At 44.2% G+C, this 22,893-nt stretch overlaps 1 protein-coding gene across 4 annotated transcripts in view; it reads right to left on the bottom strand.

Moving 5' to 3' along the window:
• Dusp22 (dual specificity phosphatase 22) overlaps positions 1-19,463 on the bottom strand; it is a 50,074-nt gene extending 30,611 nt beyond the window's left edge. For 2 of the 4 annotated variants that reach the window (XM_052156951.1, XM_052156949.1), the window contains exons 1-3: positions 19,261-19,463; positions 10,604-10,637; positions 6,956-7,038 (exon numbers count right to left, since the gene is read on the bottom strand). In XM_052156951.1, coding sequence (XP_052012911.1) covers positions 6,956-7,038; positions 10,604-10,637; positions 19,261-19,281 — 138 coding nt within the window. In that variant the 5' untranslated portion in view covers positions 19,282-19,463. Of the gene's footprint in view, positions 1-6,955; positions 7,039-10,603; positions 10,638-18,711; positions 18,788-19,164; positions 19,224-19,260 lie in introns of those variants that run through there. The other 2 variants (XM_052156950.1, XM_052156953.1) reach the window with 2 other exon arrangements.
• Positions 19,464-22,893: the final 3,430 nt, after the last annotated feature.

Raw genomic sequence — 22,893 nt, forward strand, 5'->3', positions numbered from 1 at the left:
TTCAAAAAATTCCATCTCATACCATCTACCCACTAAACATACAACAGACATATATGTAGATATATCTCTACTAAATATGTATTTTGTTTCTCTATTGAGTTCATCCATGCATAATTATAATCTTTGATGTGAAGAAGCTGTGTGGTGGGGTGTGAGCACTTTTAAGGCATTTCTATTAATAGTGAAAAGTAGTTGTTTCCTGCAGGTGCTCTGTCAAATACATAGAACGAAAAATGAAACAAACTCTGAAATTTTTACATCAGAAAGAAAGACAGGGTTCTGTTTCTTTTCTCAGGGGAAGGGAGAAACCTTTCCTTGGTCAATATTACTTCCTCAGCACCTATAAACAATATTGAGTTTCTGATTGGAAAAAAAATAACCATTTTCCACCTCTCCTCAATGTTGAATACCCCATGGTCATACTAGCCTATCAAATGCAGAAACACTTCTTTTATGTATGTGTGTGCATGTGTTTGTGAATATGCTAGTCAGTGCATGTATGTGAAGCTCAGAGGACAACCTCAGGTACTGTTCCTCACGTGATGGCCACCATTTTTTGAGCAAGGTCTCTCTTTGGCCCGATGCTTGCCAACAGGACTAGGCCGGCTGACCAGAGTGCTCCAGGGATAGCTGTCTCCCCAGGACTGGGATTACACACCGGCACCACTATGCTTTATTTTAACATCAGTTTGGGGGAATCAAACTCAAGTCCTTTTGCAAGCATGTTATTGACTGTAAGCACTTACTATCCCTGCAACCCAGGAAGGAAACACTTCCCAATAAACATCAGCATTTCCCAGGCACAGCCCAAGCATAGAGTCAGATGAAGAACTGTTATATCATAAATTCTATAACTATGGGTCTAGAGGGGTCTTTATTTGAAATTAAAATATGTATCGATGGTTTCCCCTCTAAATGCACAAATAACATGTATTTCAATGACTGACATCAAAGCTCAGTCCTAAATGATAGTATCTAGGAGAAAGACCCTTGCCTTTGCAATGAGAAGACCTCAGAATGTAACCCTGGCCAGGGGCCATTTTCTGACAGGTGGAGTCACCAAAATCAGTTATGCCACAAAAGAGTAAGAATAATTCTGACTGCTTGCCAGGCTTGAAGCCTTGGAATATCAGACCACAATGAAGTGTCTGGGCCATGCAGAGGAGGTTCCATTCTGGTTCTCTGTGCTAGTTTCCTTCTGGAAATAATACTGTAAGCTGACTATATGAATTACTAGTCACTGCTTAAGACCCATTCAGATGCTTGCTCAGGGCAAACAGTCCAGATTTATGAATGGAAGCCAGAGTTCACTCCTGGGTCTTCCAGTTTACTCTTTCTATTTGATTTTGTCACCTACCTTGAGCCATAGCTCTTGTTTCATTAGGCTGCAATGAATGTGAGACAGAATACACTCCTGTCTATGCATTATAGGGTCTGCCAAGGTGATGCTCAAGGAACAAATATACCATTAGCTTCCTCCCTCCATGTGGAAGAGCTGTCATGCAAAGGAATGCAACTTTTACCAAAAATAAAACAAAACAAAGCATACATTTTGCTAAATAAAGAGGATAAAAGAAAAGAGAGGGTAGTGAATATTACTAAAGTATATTATAATCAGGCATGGGAATATCACAATGAAATCCATTAGTTTGTACAATTAATACATGCTTAAAAATAAAATTGTGCTGGTACTGGGAGCAGGCACACTCCCACAACTGCTAGGGAGAGCTCAATAGGCACGTCCCTTCTCTAATGTAGAAATATCTATAGACACTGGCATCAGAAGCATCAGCCAAGGCAGCAAAGGACTGAGACAAGGAGCATTCTGGGAAAAAAATCTCTGGTCTAGGACAGAACTAACTAGCTTCTCATCAAATTACCTAAACCAGCCATGGGGACTTTGGACTTTTTATTTTTACAATGATAGAGTCAGTAGAGATCACTTGTAGGGACCCAATTCTGCTGAGATTTGTCAGATAAAAGGTAGCAGCTGGGCTGGGGGTGTAGCTCGGTATTAGAGCACCTGCCTAGCATGCATGAAGTCACGAATTTGATTTGATTTCTAACAATACACATACATACACACACACACACACACACACACACACACACACACACATACACACGAGAGAGAGAGAGAGAGAGAGAGAGAGAGAGAGAGAGAGAGAGAGAGAGAGAGAGAGAAGCAGTAGGAATAGAAATGGAATTGTAGCTCGCTAGTCTCAGAGGGAGATAGAGTTGGGGTTCCTAGACAATAATGTCTCTAAATGTATGTGCTGCTTTATGTGTGTGTGTGAAATGTGTGTCCATGTTTGTTCGTGAATGTTTGTGCAAGCAGAGCTCACAGATCAAGGGTAGGTGTCTTAATGACTCTGCCTTACTTTTTGAGACAGAGTTTACTCGTTCGGCAAGCCATCAACAAGCCATCCTCCTTCCCCGACCTCCCCAGTGCTGGGGTTACACCTGTGCACTGAGGTGCCTGGTATTTTTTAGGAGAATCTAAACTCAAGTCTTCGTGCTTCCAAAGCAAGCACTTAACTGACCAAGCCCCTTTTATGATGTTTTTTGAGGGTCCTCACTCTGCTCTGAGCCTGACTTGGTTCCTAAATTATTTTAGGATCACCTCCTCAGAGATGTAGGACTGGTGAGGGTAGAGGGTGGTTAGTGTAGCAGTGAAGGTTCATTAAAGGAAAATCTTTGGTAAGGAGAACAGAATGTCTGGCCTGGGTAGAGATCTAACAGTCCCATTGGTCCTGGCTAATTCCTTAGCAAAGAAACCACTCCTAGGTAGGCAGGCTTACTTTAGAAATAAGCAGAAGAACCAGTCCTTTAATGAGATACTATTCCTTCCCAGAGTTCCTATCCATAGCACAGTAGCTGTGCAGTTGTACAGCTTCGTACGTTTTCTGAATTACTCAGAAAAGTCAACTTCTCCTCGTCTTCTGGCTGTGGGTTCAAAGCTGCTTTCCCAGACACTCCTTACTCTTTCTCTAAAACTGCCTGCGTGTCTGTCTCCTGTCTGACTTCCATTCCAGCACACCTGTGTGGCTTTTTCCTTCTCTCGGCCATTCTCCTCCCTAGGCAGCTACTGAGATTTGTAGCCTGCCAGTACTGGGTGATTTTTTTTTTAAACACTAATAGAATTATTCTTGAATGTTGATAAGCAAGCAAAGCATCTTCATTCTGATAGACCTGCTCAGATACTCTTCAGAAGGACCATACTTGAAGCTCCAGGATTTATTCCCTGGATTGACTGCCTGATCCCATATCTGAGAGGCCACACAAACCCTGTGTCATCAGAAACACCTGTTCCACTAGATAACCAAAGATGGCGGCTCAGCCATTTTGGAGGCCTGAGATCAGTGACACTCAGTCTTTCCCTTCAGGCATGGTGGTAGGAGTCTTAGACACTTCAAGTGCTATTCTGGAAACTTTCTCCAAAATCAACCAAATAATGGTGTGTTATATGTAGTCAAACTAAAATCTAATAACGCAAAACTTCTCATTTAGTTAAAAAATAAAAATCTGTATTGCATAATGAAAACCAACTAATCAAGTTTCAAATGACCTGTGTGGTGGACACAGTTTAGGACACTGTGCTGGTCTGGAATTGTGACAGAAAATAGATTGCTAAACCCAGAAAGGATATATGTCCAACAGGACTAAAACTACAGAGCCTTCCCTTTTCCCTACAGTGACTCTCATAGCTATGGAAGTAAACCAACATGGAGAGGTACAATCTGGACAAAAGCAGTGTCGGGGCAGGGTCTGGGTACTGTCTCCTCTGGCCTTCTCATGGCAGATGCCTGAGTACCCTTTGACCACTTGGATAATATAGTTACACAAGACTGGAGATCATGTACCATATCAACAAACATGATCACAAGATCCTTGTTCAGAGAGACTGAACATGTGTCTACACTGCAGCTTTTAAAAAGGTTATCCTCCAGCCTAATCAGGATTTTCTCAGGAACCTATGACATATTAAATTCTCTAAACTCATTTTCCCAAAGCATGACATCACACACCCACAGCAGCTCATCCTCGGAGTCCCCTCATCAGTTCTTGAAGCAGGTTCAATGGTGTGGCCACATGCTCTCACTTGCCCTCTCTTGCGTTGAAAGCTGTTCTGCAGACGCTAACAAAAGACCTTGATGGCAAGAACCTCAATGCCTGAGATTTACTGACATGACCCAAGAAGTACTCACGCCATAGAGCCCCATACATGGCTTCCTGGTAGTCTTGCTTTTAGAAATCCTACCTGGATATTTTTTGGACCAAAATCCCTTCATTTGGGTAAGAGAACACCTTCTTACCTCCTGTCTATCCCAGAGAAAGGTTGCCCAGATTAAGCTAGGGGAGTTTCATAAATATGTTTGGCTTTGAAGTTCTCAGGTTGAAATTCCTTCCCCATTCCCTTCAAGAATCAGGGCCAGCAGAACACAGAGCTGTGGAAGACCCCACACTAACACTTTCCCAGCCTGCTCTCCAGATTGGTTAGGCCATGGATCTGAGTTCGGAAGGTAGAGCTGAATTTGGAATTTCAGAGAGAAGATGGCTAAACCAAGTCCCTAAACATCTGGAATTCCAGTAACTTAATTACTGTGTACACACCATTGTACAAAACTCACCACACATATAGCTGGAGAGGCTGGTAAGCAGCTTCATAGAAACACACTAACAAATCGCCCATGACATATCAAATGAATGCAGTAAGACGGGCAATGTTAAGCTATGCTACCCTCTAAAACGGCAGTGTGGCCTCTCCTACACAAGAGTACTTACTATCAAGCTGAGTGATGATGGCATCCCATGGCCATGGCCACACTCTGAGCACCCAGAAAGCACAGGCTAGGCTGGGAACTGCAGGTACAGGAGGGTGGTGTCGGCAAAATACAAGAACTGTGACAAGGAAGCACAGCGACTTCTCTCTCCATTCCCCTCTTCTCTTTGTAAAGGCAGTTTGTCCCCACAGACAAAGCACACAGAATACAGTAGTAAACATGTAATGTGTTCAGAATGGAGGCCCGCAGTCTGCCCTGAGCTCCGGGGCTCACGCACACAGGAGCTTCTTTAGGCCTGGGTTGCAATCCCACCGGTTTGACTTTCCAGGCCAGCCAGAGTTTCTGTGTGTGACAGAACGGCTGGAGTTGTCTCACTTCTAACACTTCAAGACCTTGTACGCAGGTGGGAGTCAAGAGATTGACAGCAGTGTGCAAATGACAATGTGTTCCATTAAAATTAGTATACAGTAGTAAGGCAGACTCGGTGGGGGAGGGTGGGAAAGACTGCTATGCAATTTATTAAAATAAAGGAAACCTCAAGCTTCATCTTGTGATTTAAGAGGAAGTCAGTCATGACCACTTAGTAGTTTACCATTTTATATTTTAAACACAAATTATCATTAACAGATTAAACAATTAATATTGTTTTATTAACTTAATTAATTAAAATAGGAATAACTATTTTCAAAGTAACTGTTGGACTCAAAAACAAAACAAAACAAAAGCTGTCATTCCCACTAAGACTAACAAAGTGCCGTAGCAAACACCCATGGAAACGCAGAAGGAAGTAGGAGCTTCCAACTGGGAAGATAGCATGGGGGGCGTCTGGGCAGTGGTGACCATCTGCTGCAGGTTGGCTAACAGACTGCTTCTCTCTCTCTGTTCTCATCTATGCGCTTTAGCTTGTTCTGTACTGGCTCAAGCCTGGAGCTCCAAAGCCAAGGAAAATAGATACACACATACATATATGCATACTACCTATTCTTGCATGGTAGACTTTCAGTGAAAACAGCTTGAACCAGGATTCTTTGTTTCAGAACAAGTACCCCTCCCTTCCTAACACCCCACCCTAAAATAGAAAAATCATGTATCGCCACCACACAGGCATTGTTTTCTAAAACGAGGCTAACCTGGGCTGTGTCACAGCAGAAACAGAAATAGATTGCTCCTGATCAACAGCTCAAACGGTCCATCAGGGTAAAATTGAAGATGTTTTTGGAATTAGTGTACAAGCAGACACACCCTGTTTACCCCACAAACCTAACACACAAAGCTCTCTACTAATGCTGTCCATTCAGACCATGCTGGGAAAAATCACAGGGTGGCTTGCCTGCCTTCCAGTCCTTACTCCTTCAAACAAATGCTGTAAGGACTTTTGTGGCAAACATTGTCAGGAAATGAGCAATTTAAATTCGTTAGGATCTTACTAAAGCAGAAATAATTTTGGAAACAGCAATAGGTTTTACTTATTTAGCTGTTTTTCCCTATAGTTCTAGAGATGCATCCTGGATCTTCATGTGTGCTAGGTTACCCTACCACCAAAACCGCCCTCAGCCTAAAGTTTAATTAATTAATTAATTAGTTATTAACACGGGGTCTCACTCTGTAGCTAAGTCAGGCTGGAAATTCACTATGTAGCCCAGGTTGGTCTTGAACTCGAAACCACCTCCTTGCCTTAGTGCTGGAAGTACAGGTTATGACTTACCACTTGGCTGTAAATTGTGTTTTAAATATTCTTAATATTCAAAACGAAATGCAATGTCAGTTTATTTTGGAGAATTTAGGAAAAAAGAGTCAAGCAAGCTATGCAGCAGGAGCACAATAAAGGACGCCCTCTGTCAGGCCACGACATGTCCTCAAGTGGACCCAGGCATTTAACTTGAATACTAAAGTAATCTGTCCTGTGACCATAGAAATATAATAGTGTCAATATGGCTGCTTTCATTAATATCATGTGCACTTTCACAGAGTATAAATACACACACACACTCACAGAGACAGACAGACAGACACACACACACACTCACTCACAGAGACAGACAGACACACACGCACACTCACTCATAGAGACAGACACACACACACACACTCACTCACAGAGACAGGCAGACTGACAGACAGATAGACAGACAGGACCCCCCCCAACACACACACACAGAGTTCTTTCTTACCTCCAACATGGGCCTGGCAGTGTCGTGCACAGAAAGAATGTGTGTCACCTTGTTCCTGCTCAACTGTTCTGCATCTCTTGCGTCTGCCATCAAAGATAAAAGAAGGACATTTTGATAGTCTCTATGAGTTCACCACTCTTACAGTCTAGGCAGAAAACAGCACACAACTTGCAGATTTTTTTTCTTAAAACTTTATAACTGATCATATTCAGAATAATCTAGACTGGTGAAATTAGGAATTTTGTGCTTTTATATATTTTGCCTTAATTTATTTTTGACTGATAAAACTTTTAAGCTCAAGCATTGTACTCAGATTTAAAAACATTTTAATCAGTAAAGCTGTTAAAAGAAATATAAGATGTAGTATAGCACACTAGAATGTTTTTACATGAGACACATATATTAAGCATATTTATTTTAAAAAAGTTACCTCCTACTGATTGCTTAAGTTGAATGTAAAGTCCAAGAACCCATTTGCTGAAGAAGACAGAGAAGCACAGTGGACAGCCCTGACCCTGAGAGGGGTGGAGCTTGAGACAGGACTATGGTTTATAATCTATGTCCACAGTACAGCAAAATCAAACCAACAAAAATCCAGAATGTTTTCTAGAAATTTTACACAGAATTATTAACTGGCTATTAAATTATATTCATAAGAAACCATGGCACCAAAATTATATTCCCTTCTAATGTTCCCACCTGTAGGAGAAGACTAATTTTCAGATGCTCTGAGATTAAAACCTCAGCTAATCTACAAAACAGTTCAACAAGAAAGAAGGCCACTCTTCTGAGTTCTTGGCCCTGGCCAGTCTCTTCATAGGGATACAAGAAAAAAAAAAAAGGACCAAAATCAAGTGTTCCATGATGTTCTACGAGAAGCTCTGATGACACGGGAAATTGCCCAGTGCCTCTACCAAATGTAAGTAACTAGAAACTCTGTATAAACATGTGTAGCCAGAAATATATATGGTGGGTTATGCAGTAAGCAGGCTTATTGGGATGCAGAATGAGGAGATTATCTACTCTCCATGTGCCTCTCTGGGAGGCACATCAGAAAGGCTGGTTCTTAGGTTGCAGTCTAGTTCTAGGCCTACAGTCAAACAAGGTCATGTACATTCGCAACAAGCCCTGGAATAGAGCAAAAACTAAGGGCCAATGTTGTAAATGTTCTGCAATGTCAGGAAAAGGACCTAAATGATGTTAAAGTTCGTTTTCAATTTGAAGATTCTCCTCATTGATTCAACCACTGAAGCTTCAGGTTCCATATTGAAAAGCAGCTTTATACTTCACACCCAGGGCTCTCAACCACAAGCCTTCACCATTGCAATAAACTGGGGTAACACAGCTCTGAATCACATTGTCTGTCCTACAGAATGTAGCATATAATGCCTTCCAAAGGCTCATGCATTAATGGTTTGATCCTCAGGCTAGTGCCACTGGAAGGCAGAGGGTCCATCAACAGGTGATTTGGGCCATGTCCTTGAAGGAGATAACAGGACACTAGTCTCTTCCTCTTTGTTTTACTTCTCTGCTACCATGAGGTGAACAGAATCTTCTCAAGGGACACTCCCAACAGATGTGCTGCCACAGTTCAAACGGCAATGGGTCAACGGACTGTGGACTGAAACCTCCTCAACACAAAGTAAAGTGAACCTTTCCTCTCTTTAAGATGATTACTCCAGATATCTGTTATAGGAACAGAAAGCTGACCAACACGAACAGAAGAAAGAACTGTGTAGGGAAGGGCTGGCTAAATGGCTCAGCAGATAAACTCACTAGCCTTGAAGGCCTGACAACCAGAGTTCAATCCCTGGAGCCCTTACAAAGGTAAGAGAAAATTAAAGCCTCCAGAATGACCTCCGACCTTCACATCGGCAGCACAGCACTAATGTCCACACATTCCCCTACCCCTTCAAACACACTAATACAAAAAATAAGATTAAAATAAATGGGGTGATTCAGGAGCCCACCCACAGAGACACTCACACAGTCACCCACACAGTCACCCCAGTGTAGGAAGTCACGATTTCCTCCTGTGTTTGCAGTTTAGACGTGCAGACAAAGCTGAAGGCGCTGGAACCTGCACACAGCTGTATGGAGAGCCTGACAGGGCGGGCTCGGGACACTGTTGTTCTTCCGGGTTCTTCCAGATTCCAACAGAATTTAAATTTTAAGAAAACCTTACTGGAAGATAACATTTGCACAAAATATAGAGATTCATCCTGACATCTGATGTGTATATGAAGTACTTTAATCGTATTTAACCCATCCCCCACTCTGGATCTGTTGTGTCTCCCTTCTCTTTACTAACCCCCTTCTCCTTGCCTCTTACTTCCCTGTTTGAGGATGCACAGTATCCCGGAGGCTGGCTATTTCTCCTAGCATGACCATCTTCCACGTCTACAAGATTTACATTTTAGCAATCGTTGACTTCAGACAAAGTTGCCTCCCTGTATTCAGGAGATCTATATCCAGAGGTTCAACCAAAATTAGAGCAAAGGTATTTGAGAAAATTACATTTTGATTGAACATGTACAAACATTTGTTCTTGTCATTGTTCCATAAACATTACAGTACAACTCTCACACAACATGAGCTCCGTATTAGGTCATCCTCTAGAGATGCTTTAGGTGCAGAGGAAACACACTGGGGTCCTGTGTAGATGCACATCATTTTAAATAAAGAACTGGATTTTGGTTTTGGTTTCTGTGAGGGGTCCTGGAACTAGCCCCTAGCAGATATTGAGGGACAATATATTTAATGGACTATTTTTAACTGTTATTTAATTTTATTGGGCTGTAATACACAACATTGCAGCCTTTTGATGATGGTCAAGTAAAAGCATGACTCACATGAGACTCACCCTGGTAAGAGTGTATATATATATGCCAGTGGTTTTTAGCACATTCAGAGTTGTGCAACTATGACCACAATTAACTTAAAATGTTTCATTACACATAAAATATATTTTGTAACAGCTTACCATTTTAAACTGTGGTTTGGAGATAAAACTGTAAATCTGTGAATAAAGAGGCCCACTCTACCACACGTGACCCGATGGGCTGCTGGATCCCTGAAGACAGGGAAGAGCCAGGCCATCAGACACATGGCCAGAGCTGCAGTGGCACCTGCCTGCTCCCTGCTGTAGCACAGTCCGCCTGCATAGCTGTGCTACTCTGGAGTTACTCTCTCCCATGAAGCTGAGCTGTCTGTTGACTGGAGCATGCATGCTATCCTTCAGCAATTTGGCTAGATGATGACAGTGGGCCTTTGGTGCGTACTGACCTCAAATTATTGGACATTCAGAATGGAAACCCACAACCACAGCCACTGTGGCAATGAGCTGTGCACACAGCATGAAGTCCCATAAGTGTGAACTTAGATCTTCAAAATAGGTATTGCCAGGGTAGTGTCAGACACTCAAACCCCTAAGTCACATATGCCCAACCCACTGAGCTCTAGAGGGCCAAGGGCTCAGATTTTCAGTCTGGGATGAGAGGAAAGTTCTGGAAATCGATGGCCATGATGGTTACACAACCATGTGAAGGAGATACTTAGGGCTTTTGACCCATACATGCTTAGCCAGAATGGTATATTTTGTGATACATAATGTCTTTATCATGAAAGAAACAGAGAGTAATAACTCACCTTTGAAGTTGCCAATGTACAGACCTGGCAGGATCTGGAAGAGAGACATAGGCATGGCTGTCATAGGGTGCCAAGTAGACAGTGCTGCTGCCCAAATGTAAGGCTCTCACAAGATGCCCCAGGCAAGCCCAGAAGCCCTTAGCTACCTACCCAATTCCCAGCACCTCGCGACCACAGCTACTAAGGACATTTTCCCAAAAGGTTACACTGTAACCTTTCAACTCCCTGTGGAAAGCAGGACTTCAAGCTGCTCTGGGCATTCTGAGAGAACCACCTCCCTTCTCACACTGCGCCTCCCTCACTGCCTTGGCAAACATGCTCTCTAATGCTCAAGATCTCTGTACACAGTGTCCACAGCCAAGTGCCACTAACAGCACCATGGTGCTCTGTGACCCCATTCAGTGACTCTGTGGCAGGCCTGCTTCTCTGCTTCACTAGAGAATTCTCCAACACCCCCCCCCCCCGTGGCAGAAGACTTCAGCAGAGCTAAGATGAGATATTTCACAAACACCCCATGATTTTCCAAGTACCAAGGCAAATCTTTGACAGTGTTTTGCAAAGATAATAAAATCCAATTACAAAAATGCTCTGGAAACTAAAAGCGTGTCCAGTTACCTCTCTGCTACAATTTCCTGTTGCACTTTGCCTGCTGGTTCTGCACATACCCAGGAGCTGTGCCACAGCAGTCCTCCTGTCCCCTGCCTCCTGCTTCCTTGGTGCTGCCCTATCAGGGGCTCTATTTTTAAGAAGCAGAGTGGAACAGGTCCCAAAGCTCCAGTTTTAAAACAACAGTGCATGCTCATCTTGCAGAGGGAGCAAGCTGGGTTCCCAGCAGGTTCTGGATCCCTGCGGCTTTTCTCCCTTCCTCTCCCATTCCCCAGGGTCTCTTGTCTTTCCTAGGATATGACATCAAAATACTAAAGGGGACAGTCAGGACATGGCTCCTCTGGCCAATTTACATAATCTGGCAATACTGGAAAAACAAATGATCTTAAGTTCTTCACAATTCAACCATATGGAAATGGAGACATTTATAACCAATGCTGAGAAGGAAGTTGTGCTGGCACTTGTTGAAATGGCAAGGAAGGGGCTGGCGAGATGGTTCTGTGGTTAAGAGCACTTGCTGTTATTCCAGAGGGCCAGAGTGCAGGCTTTAGCACCCACACCACACTGCTCACACTGCCACACTACAGCTTCAGGACATCCAACAAGACCAGGCTCCTTGGGCACCTGGACTCAGATACACACACCCACATGAAGATATGCACACCTACTCGTAATTAAAAATACCATTTTAATGGCAAGGAAGACTCCATTGAAGACACGGGAAAGACTCCCCATAAAAGAGGGACAGAAAGAGTGGCTAGAAAAGAAATCACTGGTGGATGTGGAGTCCATGAACTAGCTTAGTTAGTTCTTTGGTTATACTGTACCCTGTGGACTTAGAACAAGGCCTAGTCAAGAAGAACACATGGATTCTATGCAGGAATGAGGGGAGAGGGCAGGCAGTGGAGGTGAGTTAGGAGAGTTGGCCCTGTAGTGAGGATATTCCACATTTTCAGAACTCAAGGTTAAGTGTTATGAAATGCTACCAAGAAATTTAGGATGAGTGAAAGCATTTAATGCACCTTGGAAATGTCATTGCAAAAAAAGAAAGCTAACATCATGTGGGAAATACAGGGTTTCTCTACCACAGCACCTCGGTCAGTAGCATTGGGAGACATCTGCAAGGGCAGGTTTTACATTCTCACCTTTCTCTGGAGTTCTCAAGAACTCAACTCTTACTACAGAGGCCACAAGGGGCCAGATACCAGCTCCCATGGGACTTTACAGCTCTAATACGAGCATGTGATCTGAGCATGGCCAATAATCGAGAAGCCACTCAGCGTTCCCCTTGGCAGCACAGGCAGGGGGCTGGCGGCACACATGAGCACTTCAGCTGTGCTATGGACATCTTGGATTCCCAACTAAAATGCTCTCAACTGACTCCTCGTGGAGTCTGCTCCAGGTATGGGAACCCTTGGGCTTTGTCCCCCAGTCTTCCTGGCCATTTGCCCTGTTCTACTAACGTAGCTATCTAGATTTCACAGCTTACAGCTGAGGTCCTTAGTATGACCTCTCAATAGCAAAAAGAGGGGCAGACTGTGTGGAAAGACAGGTTTGCGCCAGGATCCTCCTCCCTGCCATTCCGGATACTCCTCAGCTCCCGTCTTCACATGCAGCTTTCAACAGAGACTGTAAGTAGGCTCTGCGCCCAGGCACCGGCAACGTCCAAGACTGGCTTTCCCATACTATCTGTCTCAGTCCTACCCTTACTGTGTCCCCAGTCTTCCTGCGCTTGAGGAGATGGCAACAATATTCCTCTAACGTGGCCCCATAGACACGGGCAAGGCTCCCAAGTGCTGGTATCCAGATTTTATGGACAACAGCCATTTTTACCTTCTTTTTTTAAACAAAACAAAACAAAACAAAACAATTTCTTAATTGTAAGATACATTAAGAAGGTCCATCTGTGGTCTGACCGTAGCTGATGAACACAGCCTATGACCTCTATGTGCCACTACATCAGGGTCCTTCAAGGACTGGTTCTAGGACGTACGACCATCAAATGGTACATAGTCCCTTATGAAAACGGCACTGTATTAATAAGCATCTATGTTCAGTCATCTCCAGATGATGAAAGTAACTGGTAGACTGTACGAGTTGTGCGAACAGTTGTGCACTGCCTTGCTTAGGGAATAATGCCACCAAGGAATATCGTAAGTCCTTGGGAAAGGAGCAGCCACTGCAGGCCTAGCTATATAGTATAGGAATGAGACACAGGTGAATGGTGCTTAAGCAACGGATGCTACAAAGATACCACGGCTCTAGCAAATGGTAGGCTATGACTACATTAGTGGACTCAGCCTGTCTTAACAGCTGAATTTACAGGTCTACCCGGTCACCTTCTGGGATGTGGAGAGACTGGAGAAAGTATGGAGCTTTAATACCAGGATAGCCTAATCCTGATAGGTCTTCCTGACAGGGCACAAGATGTACTTTTCTATGTGAAACTAAGCAGGCCATAAAGAGAGCCTCAGGAAAGAGTCTGGATGAAGAAGTGTTTATTGACAATCATGGAAGGTGAGGACTTTACATGCATTCTGCAAAGAAAGGACAGGGCTGTGTCAGTCATCTTTTCACTTTGTTTTCTAGACAAGACAGTAAGCTCGAACATCATGGGCTGGACTAGTAGGCAGATTGCTCCCACCCATTTCTGTAGTTATACTCTGGCTCTCTTCCATAGAGTTACAAAACGAAATCAAGGAAGGCCGGTTTTTAACAGATTAAATAGTACTTGGGAAGACTTCTCAACCAGTCAGCTTCGTGATTTAAAGATGACAGTAAGTCTGACTCACCACTTGGCTGATGTTGTTGCTGTTGGTAACCCTTGGGCACAGAGAAAGAGAGAAGGAAGCAAACCTACTGGAAGGACTTTCCAGCAGCAAGATGGTGTGCACAGCACCCTGCAGAGCAGTGTTCACTGGGACAACACAGGAGACCAGTGCAATCACAGACAGCGAGTAAGAGCAGTATCAGTACCTGGTCTGCAGCAGCATAGGTCAAGGGAAAAAAGTCTTTCATGTGACTTGGGGATGTTTTGTTTCTCCAGAAGAATAAGCATAGAGTTAGTCCTGGTCATCTTTGTCCTTCAGAGCTGTCATTCTGTCTCTGCTGGGCCACCTTTCCCCACCATCTCCTTACAGAGATGTCTCTTTTGGTCACAAGCTCCCTATCATACTCTGTCCCTTTGCCTCGTCTTATTTTCTTTACCATAGTTATCAAGACAGAACTTGTTTCCTTACTTTCTGGCTGACCTTGAAGAACCAGGCTGGCATCTGCTCATTTTCTGTTGCTTACAGCAGAGCACCAAAGACCGAGCAGCTTCTAGAGGAAAGGCTTAGTCGGGCTGTTCTGAAAGCCTTAGAACACGGCCCCAGCACCTTGTTTAGCTTCTGGTATGGCTTGTGGTGGGAGGGCAAGTCAGTGCATGTGGAAGAGAGAGGCTGAACTACAACAGTTAATCCATTCCTGAGAGGAAAACATCAATGCATTAATGTCTCGTGTCTCAAATGCCTCCTATGGGACCACCACCTCTCTGCACTGATGTATTGAAGATTAGGACACAACATACCCTTGTGTGGGCATGAACCATGTTCAAACCAAGGCAAGACATAGAGGGTTGGTGAGATTGCAATGCAAACCACAGAGGAACTGGCTCTCTGGAAGCCCCTGGTCAGAAAGGTGCCCTCAGCAGACAGCATACAAAGTAACAAAAGCAGAACCCTGAAAGGCAGAAGCACTTTGGGATCACACAAAAGCACCCTGCTCCTTTTGATCAATACCCTTCACACTGATATATTACTCAACTCTAACATCGGCCTCATAAAAAGCACAAAAACACAAATCCTTTGCTTATGTCTGAATGAATTCTGCTTTCTGAGGCGGGGAATGTTTGGACTTATTTTTAAACTTTCCTTAGTACTTCAGGATACCACAAAATCTGAGATCCCCACCCAAAAAGATGTGAGAAACTACTGATCAAGCAGCCGGCATAAAGCAGCAGTATTTTGAGTGTGTATTGCATCTGGATTCATTCCGGGTCAAAAAGGATTTTCTGGATTTTAACCCCAAGGACATTTGGAAAAACTTTGGTGGATTCCCTGAGAGGTGAAATATCACAGACTTTTCAATATCCTTTGGCCACAGATTTACCCGGTATACATTCATAAAAAGATATATCTAAGTGTTGTTGTGTATTCTTACACTATTGCCTTAAGCATTTGTTCTGTGAAATATGAAATAAGATTGTAATGCTAAAGAAGAAAAGAGAAGGCACCAAAGTACATGCATGTAATCCCAGCTACCTGGGAGTCTAGGGCAGGTTCAAGACCATCATTGGCCATAATAGCAAGGTCTTGAATCAAAATAAATCAAAAAGGGTTGGAGATGCAGTAGTAGAGCACTTGCCTACTATAAATGAGGACTTATGTTCAATTAAAACAGTTGGTTTTTTTAAAAAATAAAAAAAGGAGACAAGATTCAGAGAGTATAGAAAAGACTTTATCATTATGGTGCAATATCCCTGCACCAGCCTGAATGTGTTCACTCTCTAAAGTGGGTCCTCCATGACTAGAAAGAATGCCTAGGGGAGAAGCTTCATGTGTTCCCCACTATAGGAGCTAGCACCGAGCCTAGGCAGCAGCAGGTGTGGAGTAGTACAACTTGAATGGTGAATGGATGGACGGATGGATGGACAGATGAACGGATATATGAATGGATGGATGGATAGATGGATGGGTGGGTGGGTGGATGGATGGGTGGGTGGGTGGGTGGATGGGTGGATGATGGATGGATGGATGGATGGATGGATGGATATATGAATGAACGGATGGACAGATGGATGGATGGATGGAAGGATAGATGGATGGATGGAAGGATGAATGAATGGATGGATAACACAGCCAAGTTAGCTGGTGACAATGGAAACAGTGTTTAGCAGGACAAAAATGTGAGACTTCCAGCTCCTCCCCACACTGAAACAGTACTTTCCACAGGATTAAGCCCACTCCTTGATAACTACTCCTCTCCAGGTCAAATAAGTCTCGGGGAATTCTGAGACAAAGAACACAAGATGAGAGGTAGGCAACTGGGAACAAGTCCCTTCCCCTTCCTCCTCCCCCCCCCAGGGCAGGGGAGGGGGGATGGAGAGGCACACTGCAAGGCCTGGAGAATAGCCTAGGAGAATACCAACAGCATCATCTGGGTAGAGGCCTCTCTAGCTCCCTGTGATACACAAAGGCCTTCAAACAAATACCATCCCAAAGGTGAAGTGAGCACCTCCTGAGGACCCTTCTCTGTGCGAGGAGCAAGCATCTCCCTTGGATGACAAGCCTTTCCTCACTCCTTTCTTGCCTCACACAGAAAGTCATCCTAAACACGTGTCAGCCCCATCCAAGCCCCACTGTGCTCAGCAGGGGACAAAGCCGAGAACTCTGATCACATAGACTACTTACAGTTTGTCAAAATTCACCTAAAATTCTCCTCTGCTTTTCCTATGAATCTGAGTAGTAACTAGGAAAGGCATTGTTTCACACATCTGAGAGAGAAAGGGGACATTGGATTATGCTAACCACTGAAGATCTTTTAGTTTTTAAGCATCTATGAATCCAGGAAGCGAAAATCGGGCTTTTGGATATCCCTGCCCTCTTAGCAACAGAGGCCTTCTTGTGGAAAATCCCAACTGAAGGGATAGCAGGCCTCCCACTAAATGCCAGGGCAATATCCTTCCCTGCCAGGAAAGGCATGGGGGAGGAAGAGGCCACCAGACCAGTCAGGAGACCGCCCATGAGCTAAATAATACTGGCAGTTACTGGAGGACAAGATGTCACAGCCTGAGGGTCCCCATTTCCTGCCCCCAAATGACACTCTTAAACTCTAAGGCACCACACATTTTACTTGTAATCTTAGAATCACATCTCCATCAGTAGCACCTTTTCCTGATTCTGGGAATAAATTGTTCTTTCTTTCTTTCTTTTTTTCTTTTCCCAACTAGGGAAAAAGAGAAACCTGTTCCAGTATAGACAATAATTCATGGAAGGCCTCTGGGCCAGGCTCCTGGTTACCAGCATCCAGTAATTTACCTCGCTCCTACCTTGCTTATAACCCTCCTATCTCAGATGAAGGTGTTTGCTCTACCAGGGATCTTTTGCCTGGATTGAAGCTACCCTCCTCTGAGTTGACATCTACTTTCCCTACACACCCTGGAAATTATCTTTAGTGCCTGATAAACTACCCCAATCATCCCATACACAGGTATGCAGACATAGTAACCTGTGCTGGGCAGTGCTTATTAGCCAGTGGTTGTTTTTTAAAATGTTAAATTTAAAAATGAACGTTTAAAATGTAGCAAGTACCTAATAAGAATTTAAGACTCCACGGGGGGGGGGGGGGGATATTACATAAATAATTTTACTTACTAGTTACGTGTTGAAATATTTTAAATATACTCAGTTTAATAATATTCTTTATGTGATCATCATAAAATTAGTTCTAACTTTTCAAATAAATTTCACCAGGAAAATTTAAACGATATATCTGGTTCACATTGTATTTGTACTGAACAAGTTCTGTCCACCACTGAGGAGGTCTGTGTCAGACTACTTGGTCCTTCCTGCTGGCTTTCTCCCTGTTCCCAAAAGCACTACACGTGACATCTCTTCGGTACAGACAGTAAGTGTTGGACCACTGAAGCATCTAAATTTCTCTGTACATATAGTTTTCCATTTCTGCACTAGAAATTGTGTCTGTACAAGCTAGTTATGAAAGTAAAATAGTCAAGGAATCTACCATAAACGGTAAATACACAATGTGGCTATGAATACTATCACCTTGGCTGAGAAGTGTGAAAAGAATACACCTTAGGCAACCAATCATTTGTATGTCTACACCTATTCTTTCAATTAGAATATAAAATACTAGAAACCAAATGCAGAGAGGGACAGTAAACAGTGGAGCCAACTAGAGATACCGAAGGAAAGCTAAGGGGCAACCAGTGGGAAAGCCAACAGAGCCCGCAGCCCCAGGCAGACATCTTCACCGGTCTAATTTTAAAAGCATAAAGCTCAGAGTGATGACTGATCCCTGTGCTAATGGAACATAACACAAGCATATATCCTAGAAAGGGAGTTTGTTTCAAATTTGATCACTGGCAATAAATAAATAAATAAATCCTAGTCATCAAACACAAAAGTCACAACACACAAAAACATGGAGACTGTGCAAGGAGCATGCAGGTTTCCATCAAAGACAGGTTCGTTCCCTTCCTGCCCCCCACCCCCACCCCGGTCTTGGATCTCTGCTTCAATAGTCATTCCCACGGAAATAACTAAACCACAGCAGAGCCCCTGTCACAAAGCAGAGACAAATGTGAAAGGGTGAAGAAAGGATGGGAGAAAGCGAACCAGAACCACGCTGTTAAACTTGACAGATAAGTAAATGGAGACAAGATGGGGGTAATACCAGAAGCTAACCAAACCCAGGACTATTCAAAATACTAGTAGAAGTACCTGTCTTTAGTCCTGGGCATCCAAAACCTTAGTAAGATTTCTCTTTGAATCAGCAAGTTCCTTAACCTTGAGGCTGACACAAATAGAACCCAGAGGGCTGTCACTGCCAGACCATCCTCAGCCTAGGGGGGTAGGGGTGAGGAAACTGGCCCAGAGGATTCGGGCCACCACAAGGGCAAGGAAAGGGTTTCTTAAAAGGCCTTGTGGCCACTACAGCCAGCCAACAGGTTGCCCTAGGGAAGCCCCACAACCCAGGGTCAACCAGCTCCAGGCACCTAAAGCCGTGTCAGTTCTAGGGTTTCCGTGAACTTCCCCATCAGAGCGGCTTATCTGTGCACGCGCACACAAATCTGGGGAAAAGAGGAAATTACAGAAGCCGCCCATCTGCCCTGGTTCACCAATGTTGTGGGTGGCAGACGTCAAGGGGCCCGGTCTCAGGGGAGGGAGACAGACCATCTCCAGCATGGGTCGCGGCTCTCAAAGGGCACGGTGTGCGGGTCAGGGGTGCGGAAGCTGCAGAAAGAGGGTGCGGCCGGGACCGGACGTTACCTGGCTCATCCCACTCCCCATGGCCGCGCTGGGTTCGCCGCTCCGCGCTCGCGGGAGGAGACGGCGCGCGGCCGGACGGGCGGGCGGGGCAGCGGGAGGCGGCGCCAGGGCGGCGCTCGCAGCGCGCTCCACCCGGGACGCCGCATTACTGTCCGGCCCTGCGCACCTCGGGGACAGCGGCCCTCGCCCCCGCGGCCGGACGCCTAGCGCGCACGCGCTCGAGCTCGCGCACGAGCACAAGATTCCAACCCTGCAGTTTGCGCACGCGCGCCGGGGGCGGAGGCGGTCGCAGCGGTAGGGGGTCCCCAAGTCCCTAAAGGCGGTTTCCCCTGGGGCTCCCTGCTGCCGCCAGTTACTGGCAGTGTCTCTGGCATTGACTCCCTGGGTGAATCAGGTGTTAGAGCCTGGGCTCGGGCCTCCCCTGTCTGGGTTTTCTGAGCCAACAGTTTTAGGCGGGGGATTCCTGTTGCCCTGCCCCACCCAACCCAGACCGAGAAGGAGCACGCTCTGGGAAAGGTGGGCTAGGTGACTCACCTCTGCGGAGATGTGACCCTGGTCTAGGAGAGGAATGTACACGACTGGCTGTCAGCTCTAAATGGTCTTCTTCAGAGGAGTGTGTTGCAATGACTGCCCCCAGAAAGCCCCCTATGTACCTGCACTGCGGTTTTGTCTAGCGTGTACATTCATTTTAGCATGTAATAAAATTAGTTGGGAGCCATCTATCATCCTTCTTGAATTTTTAATTTTCTTTATAGACACTAAATCCTTCAGCTAGACCTGGGGGTTTGAACATCCCTTTCTAGGGTGAGAGGTCACCCTAGACCCTCAGAAAGCACAGATACTTAACATTACTATTTATAACAGTTGCAAAATTACAGTTATGAAATAGCAAGGAAAATAATTTTTATGGTTGGGGGATCACCAAGTTATAAGGAGGTATATTAAAGAATCTCAGCATTAGGAATGTTGAGAAGCCACATTTTCATTTTGTGTTCTTGACAATGCCCTACATACACACAGTAGACGCTAGTACTTGTTGAATGGAGATAAGTCATTCTTCAAGCCCAATTCTGCTACCCTCAGACCACCATCTGTCCCCCTTCCTGGAATTAGCCCAAGGGACTGCTCTATTCTTTCTTCGACAGCCCAGACTTGATCTTATACAGGGTGCTGTGCTACTGACACCTCAACCCCTAAATCTTTGCATAGCTTTTTTGAGGTCTCAGTGCAAAGGTCATCTCCCCATAGAATTTTCTCTTAACTAAACCATCCAGTGTATAAGGGATACGCCAGGTACTTATAACATTACTGTATCATATTTTTTCATACACTTAGGATCAGAAATTATACTTAATTGCTTAATAGTAGCCAATCTCATAAGCCAATAACTTCCTGAAAGAGGTCTTTCTGTCTTACTCACTACTTAGCCAGGGGACCTGGGGTAGCAACTAGCATAATAACATAGACTAAACACTGACTAAACATAATAACATATGTCAAAAAAAATTAACAGGTTCTTGGCTGAGAAACCAGTGGGGAAGTTCTAAAAACAAATAAACAAACCAGAAAAAAAAAAAAAAAAAAGAAAGAAATGCCGTTAAGCTGGCCTAGCTGGTAAAGTTAATTACTGCCAAGCCGGATGACCCGAATTCAGTCCCTGACAACCACACAGTGGAGAGAACCAAGTTCTGTAAATTGTCCTCTGACCCCACCTGTGAGTATACACACAGACACGCACACGCACGTGCACACTTCCACACAAACACACACCACACACAAATAAATAAAATAGTAAGCAAACAAATGTGAAAAAATGTATTTAAAAATTTTTAAAGAGTGCCAAACATGTTTGGGATGAGCTCGTTGCCTCTGTCTGGAATCATTGCTCTCCGCGTACTCTCGTCCTGAGCAATAAAGGCACCTACCCCGCCCCACCCCATCCCACCCCTCCCTCAGTGTGGGCTTGCGTTGTTTCCTGCCTACAGGATGAGATTCTGGCCTACTTCTGCTGCTCCTCATTGCAGGACAGTTCCTGCACTATCCTGCTCATGCCTTCTTCCTCCTAATCACCTGGGCAGCCTGTCCCCTCCCCTCTATACCATAGTGTCATCATGTAATTATGTCTACTGCTTGGGGTCAGCATAGTTAATGGACTCTATTAGGGAAATCCCCTGGTCAGCTTCTGTCCCCAACTCCTAGAAAGATCTTGGACAAGATGAGATGAGTCACTTTCTCAGCATTTTCCTTCTTATGAATTCACTAGACCATGCGTTTAAAAGCAACTGACCAATGTTTATTCCTCTTCCTTTTCCTTAGGCTGTTGTTTTCAGTAGAAAGATGGACTTTTAGCACAATTAGTTCATATGCTAGTATACTCCCATAAATGACAAATGCAAATCATGTTTTTTCTTCTGCCACCTATTTGGAATACTTCTTTCTGTGTCTATGCTTCTGTTGTTGTTATTGTTAGTAGTATTACTATTATAGCTTAGATTGAGAGCTCGCAGTTCCTCATTCCTGTCTCCTGACAGTCAGAGTTAGCATTCCTGCCTGCATTTGGCTTGGCTCTTTCTAGCATACTCATCTCAAATCCTCAGATTTCATTTTTGAGAAGAGGATGAAAAAAGATATAGCATCAGAACTTCAAGAGTCTGGTGATTGACTGATTCAATGGGTTGCTTTTGCCTGATTGATTCTGAGACTTCCTTAACTAGAATCTGTGTCTCCTCTCACTCCCTGGCTTCATCTCAGAACTTAAACCCACAGCCCAAGTGAATAGCTGTGCAATACACTTTGGCCAAAGCACCACTGAAGAGAAAGGAAAGACAGACACTAGAGTGTAGGAAGAAGACACAAGACAAAGCCCAGAATCCAAAAGTAGAAGCACTGGTTGTTCTCTCTGTCTCTATAGCTCTGTAGAGAAGAAAGAGGCTCAGAGGTCTTCTTAAGGCCTCGGAATCTACCTGATTGCCTGGCCATGGGCTTGGCCTCTGTGGAGGATGACCTCATCCTTCAGAAGGAAGGCTACCTGTTCCCAGCCCTCAATCAGCCTTCTGAATACGTTCCTTCTTCCTGGCAAGAGTCTTGGAGAGCTCAGATCTCAGAGCTTCAGGTGAATTAAGGCAATGTGCTTCAGGGAAAGGCCAGACACCTGATTCCCAGGGGAGCAGGCAGGGCTTGGAGAGGAAATTGTGAGCAGATTCTAAACCAATGTCATGCAAAGACCTTGACTTCCAAACAGTGGGTGGAAAATGGGCCCCTTTTAAAAATTTTTTATGTCTTTTTTTAATTTTTAATTGTTATTTTTTATTATATTCAACACAATATGTATTTTATACCAATCATAAAAATGATGGACATGTTATTAAATGAACATAAAAAGATAGTCTTTTTGTTTGTTTGTTTTATTTTTAGTAAAGCCTAAAATCTTGGCTCTTATTGTAGTAGAAACCCAAAATATGAACAAGTTTTAGATACTGAAGTTCATTCTAATAAGGCTGTACCTAAATGTCCCTCACTCACATCCCCAAAGGATTTTACCTCCATAGTAACTAAGAGTTGACAGTTCTGCTGTGCCAAATGAATTGTAGGCACAATTTTTTGGATACAGATTTCCTGCTATGGTCAAAGCTT

This window comes from Apodemus sylvaticus, chromosome 14, assembly GCF_947179515.1.
Source record: "Apodemus sylvaticus chromosome 14, mApoSyl1.1, whole genome shotgun sequence".
In the NCBI taxonomy this organism is placed as follows: domain Eukaryota; kingdom Metazoa; phylum Chordata; class Mammalia; order Rodentia; family Muridae; genus Apodemus; species Apodemus sylvaticus.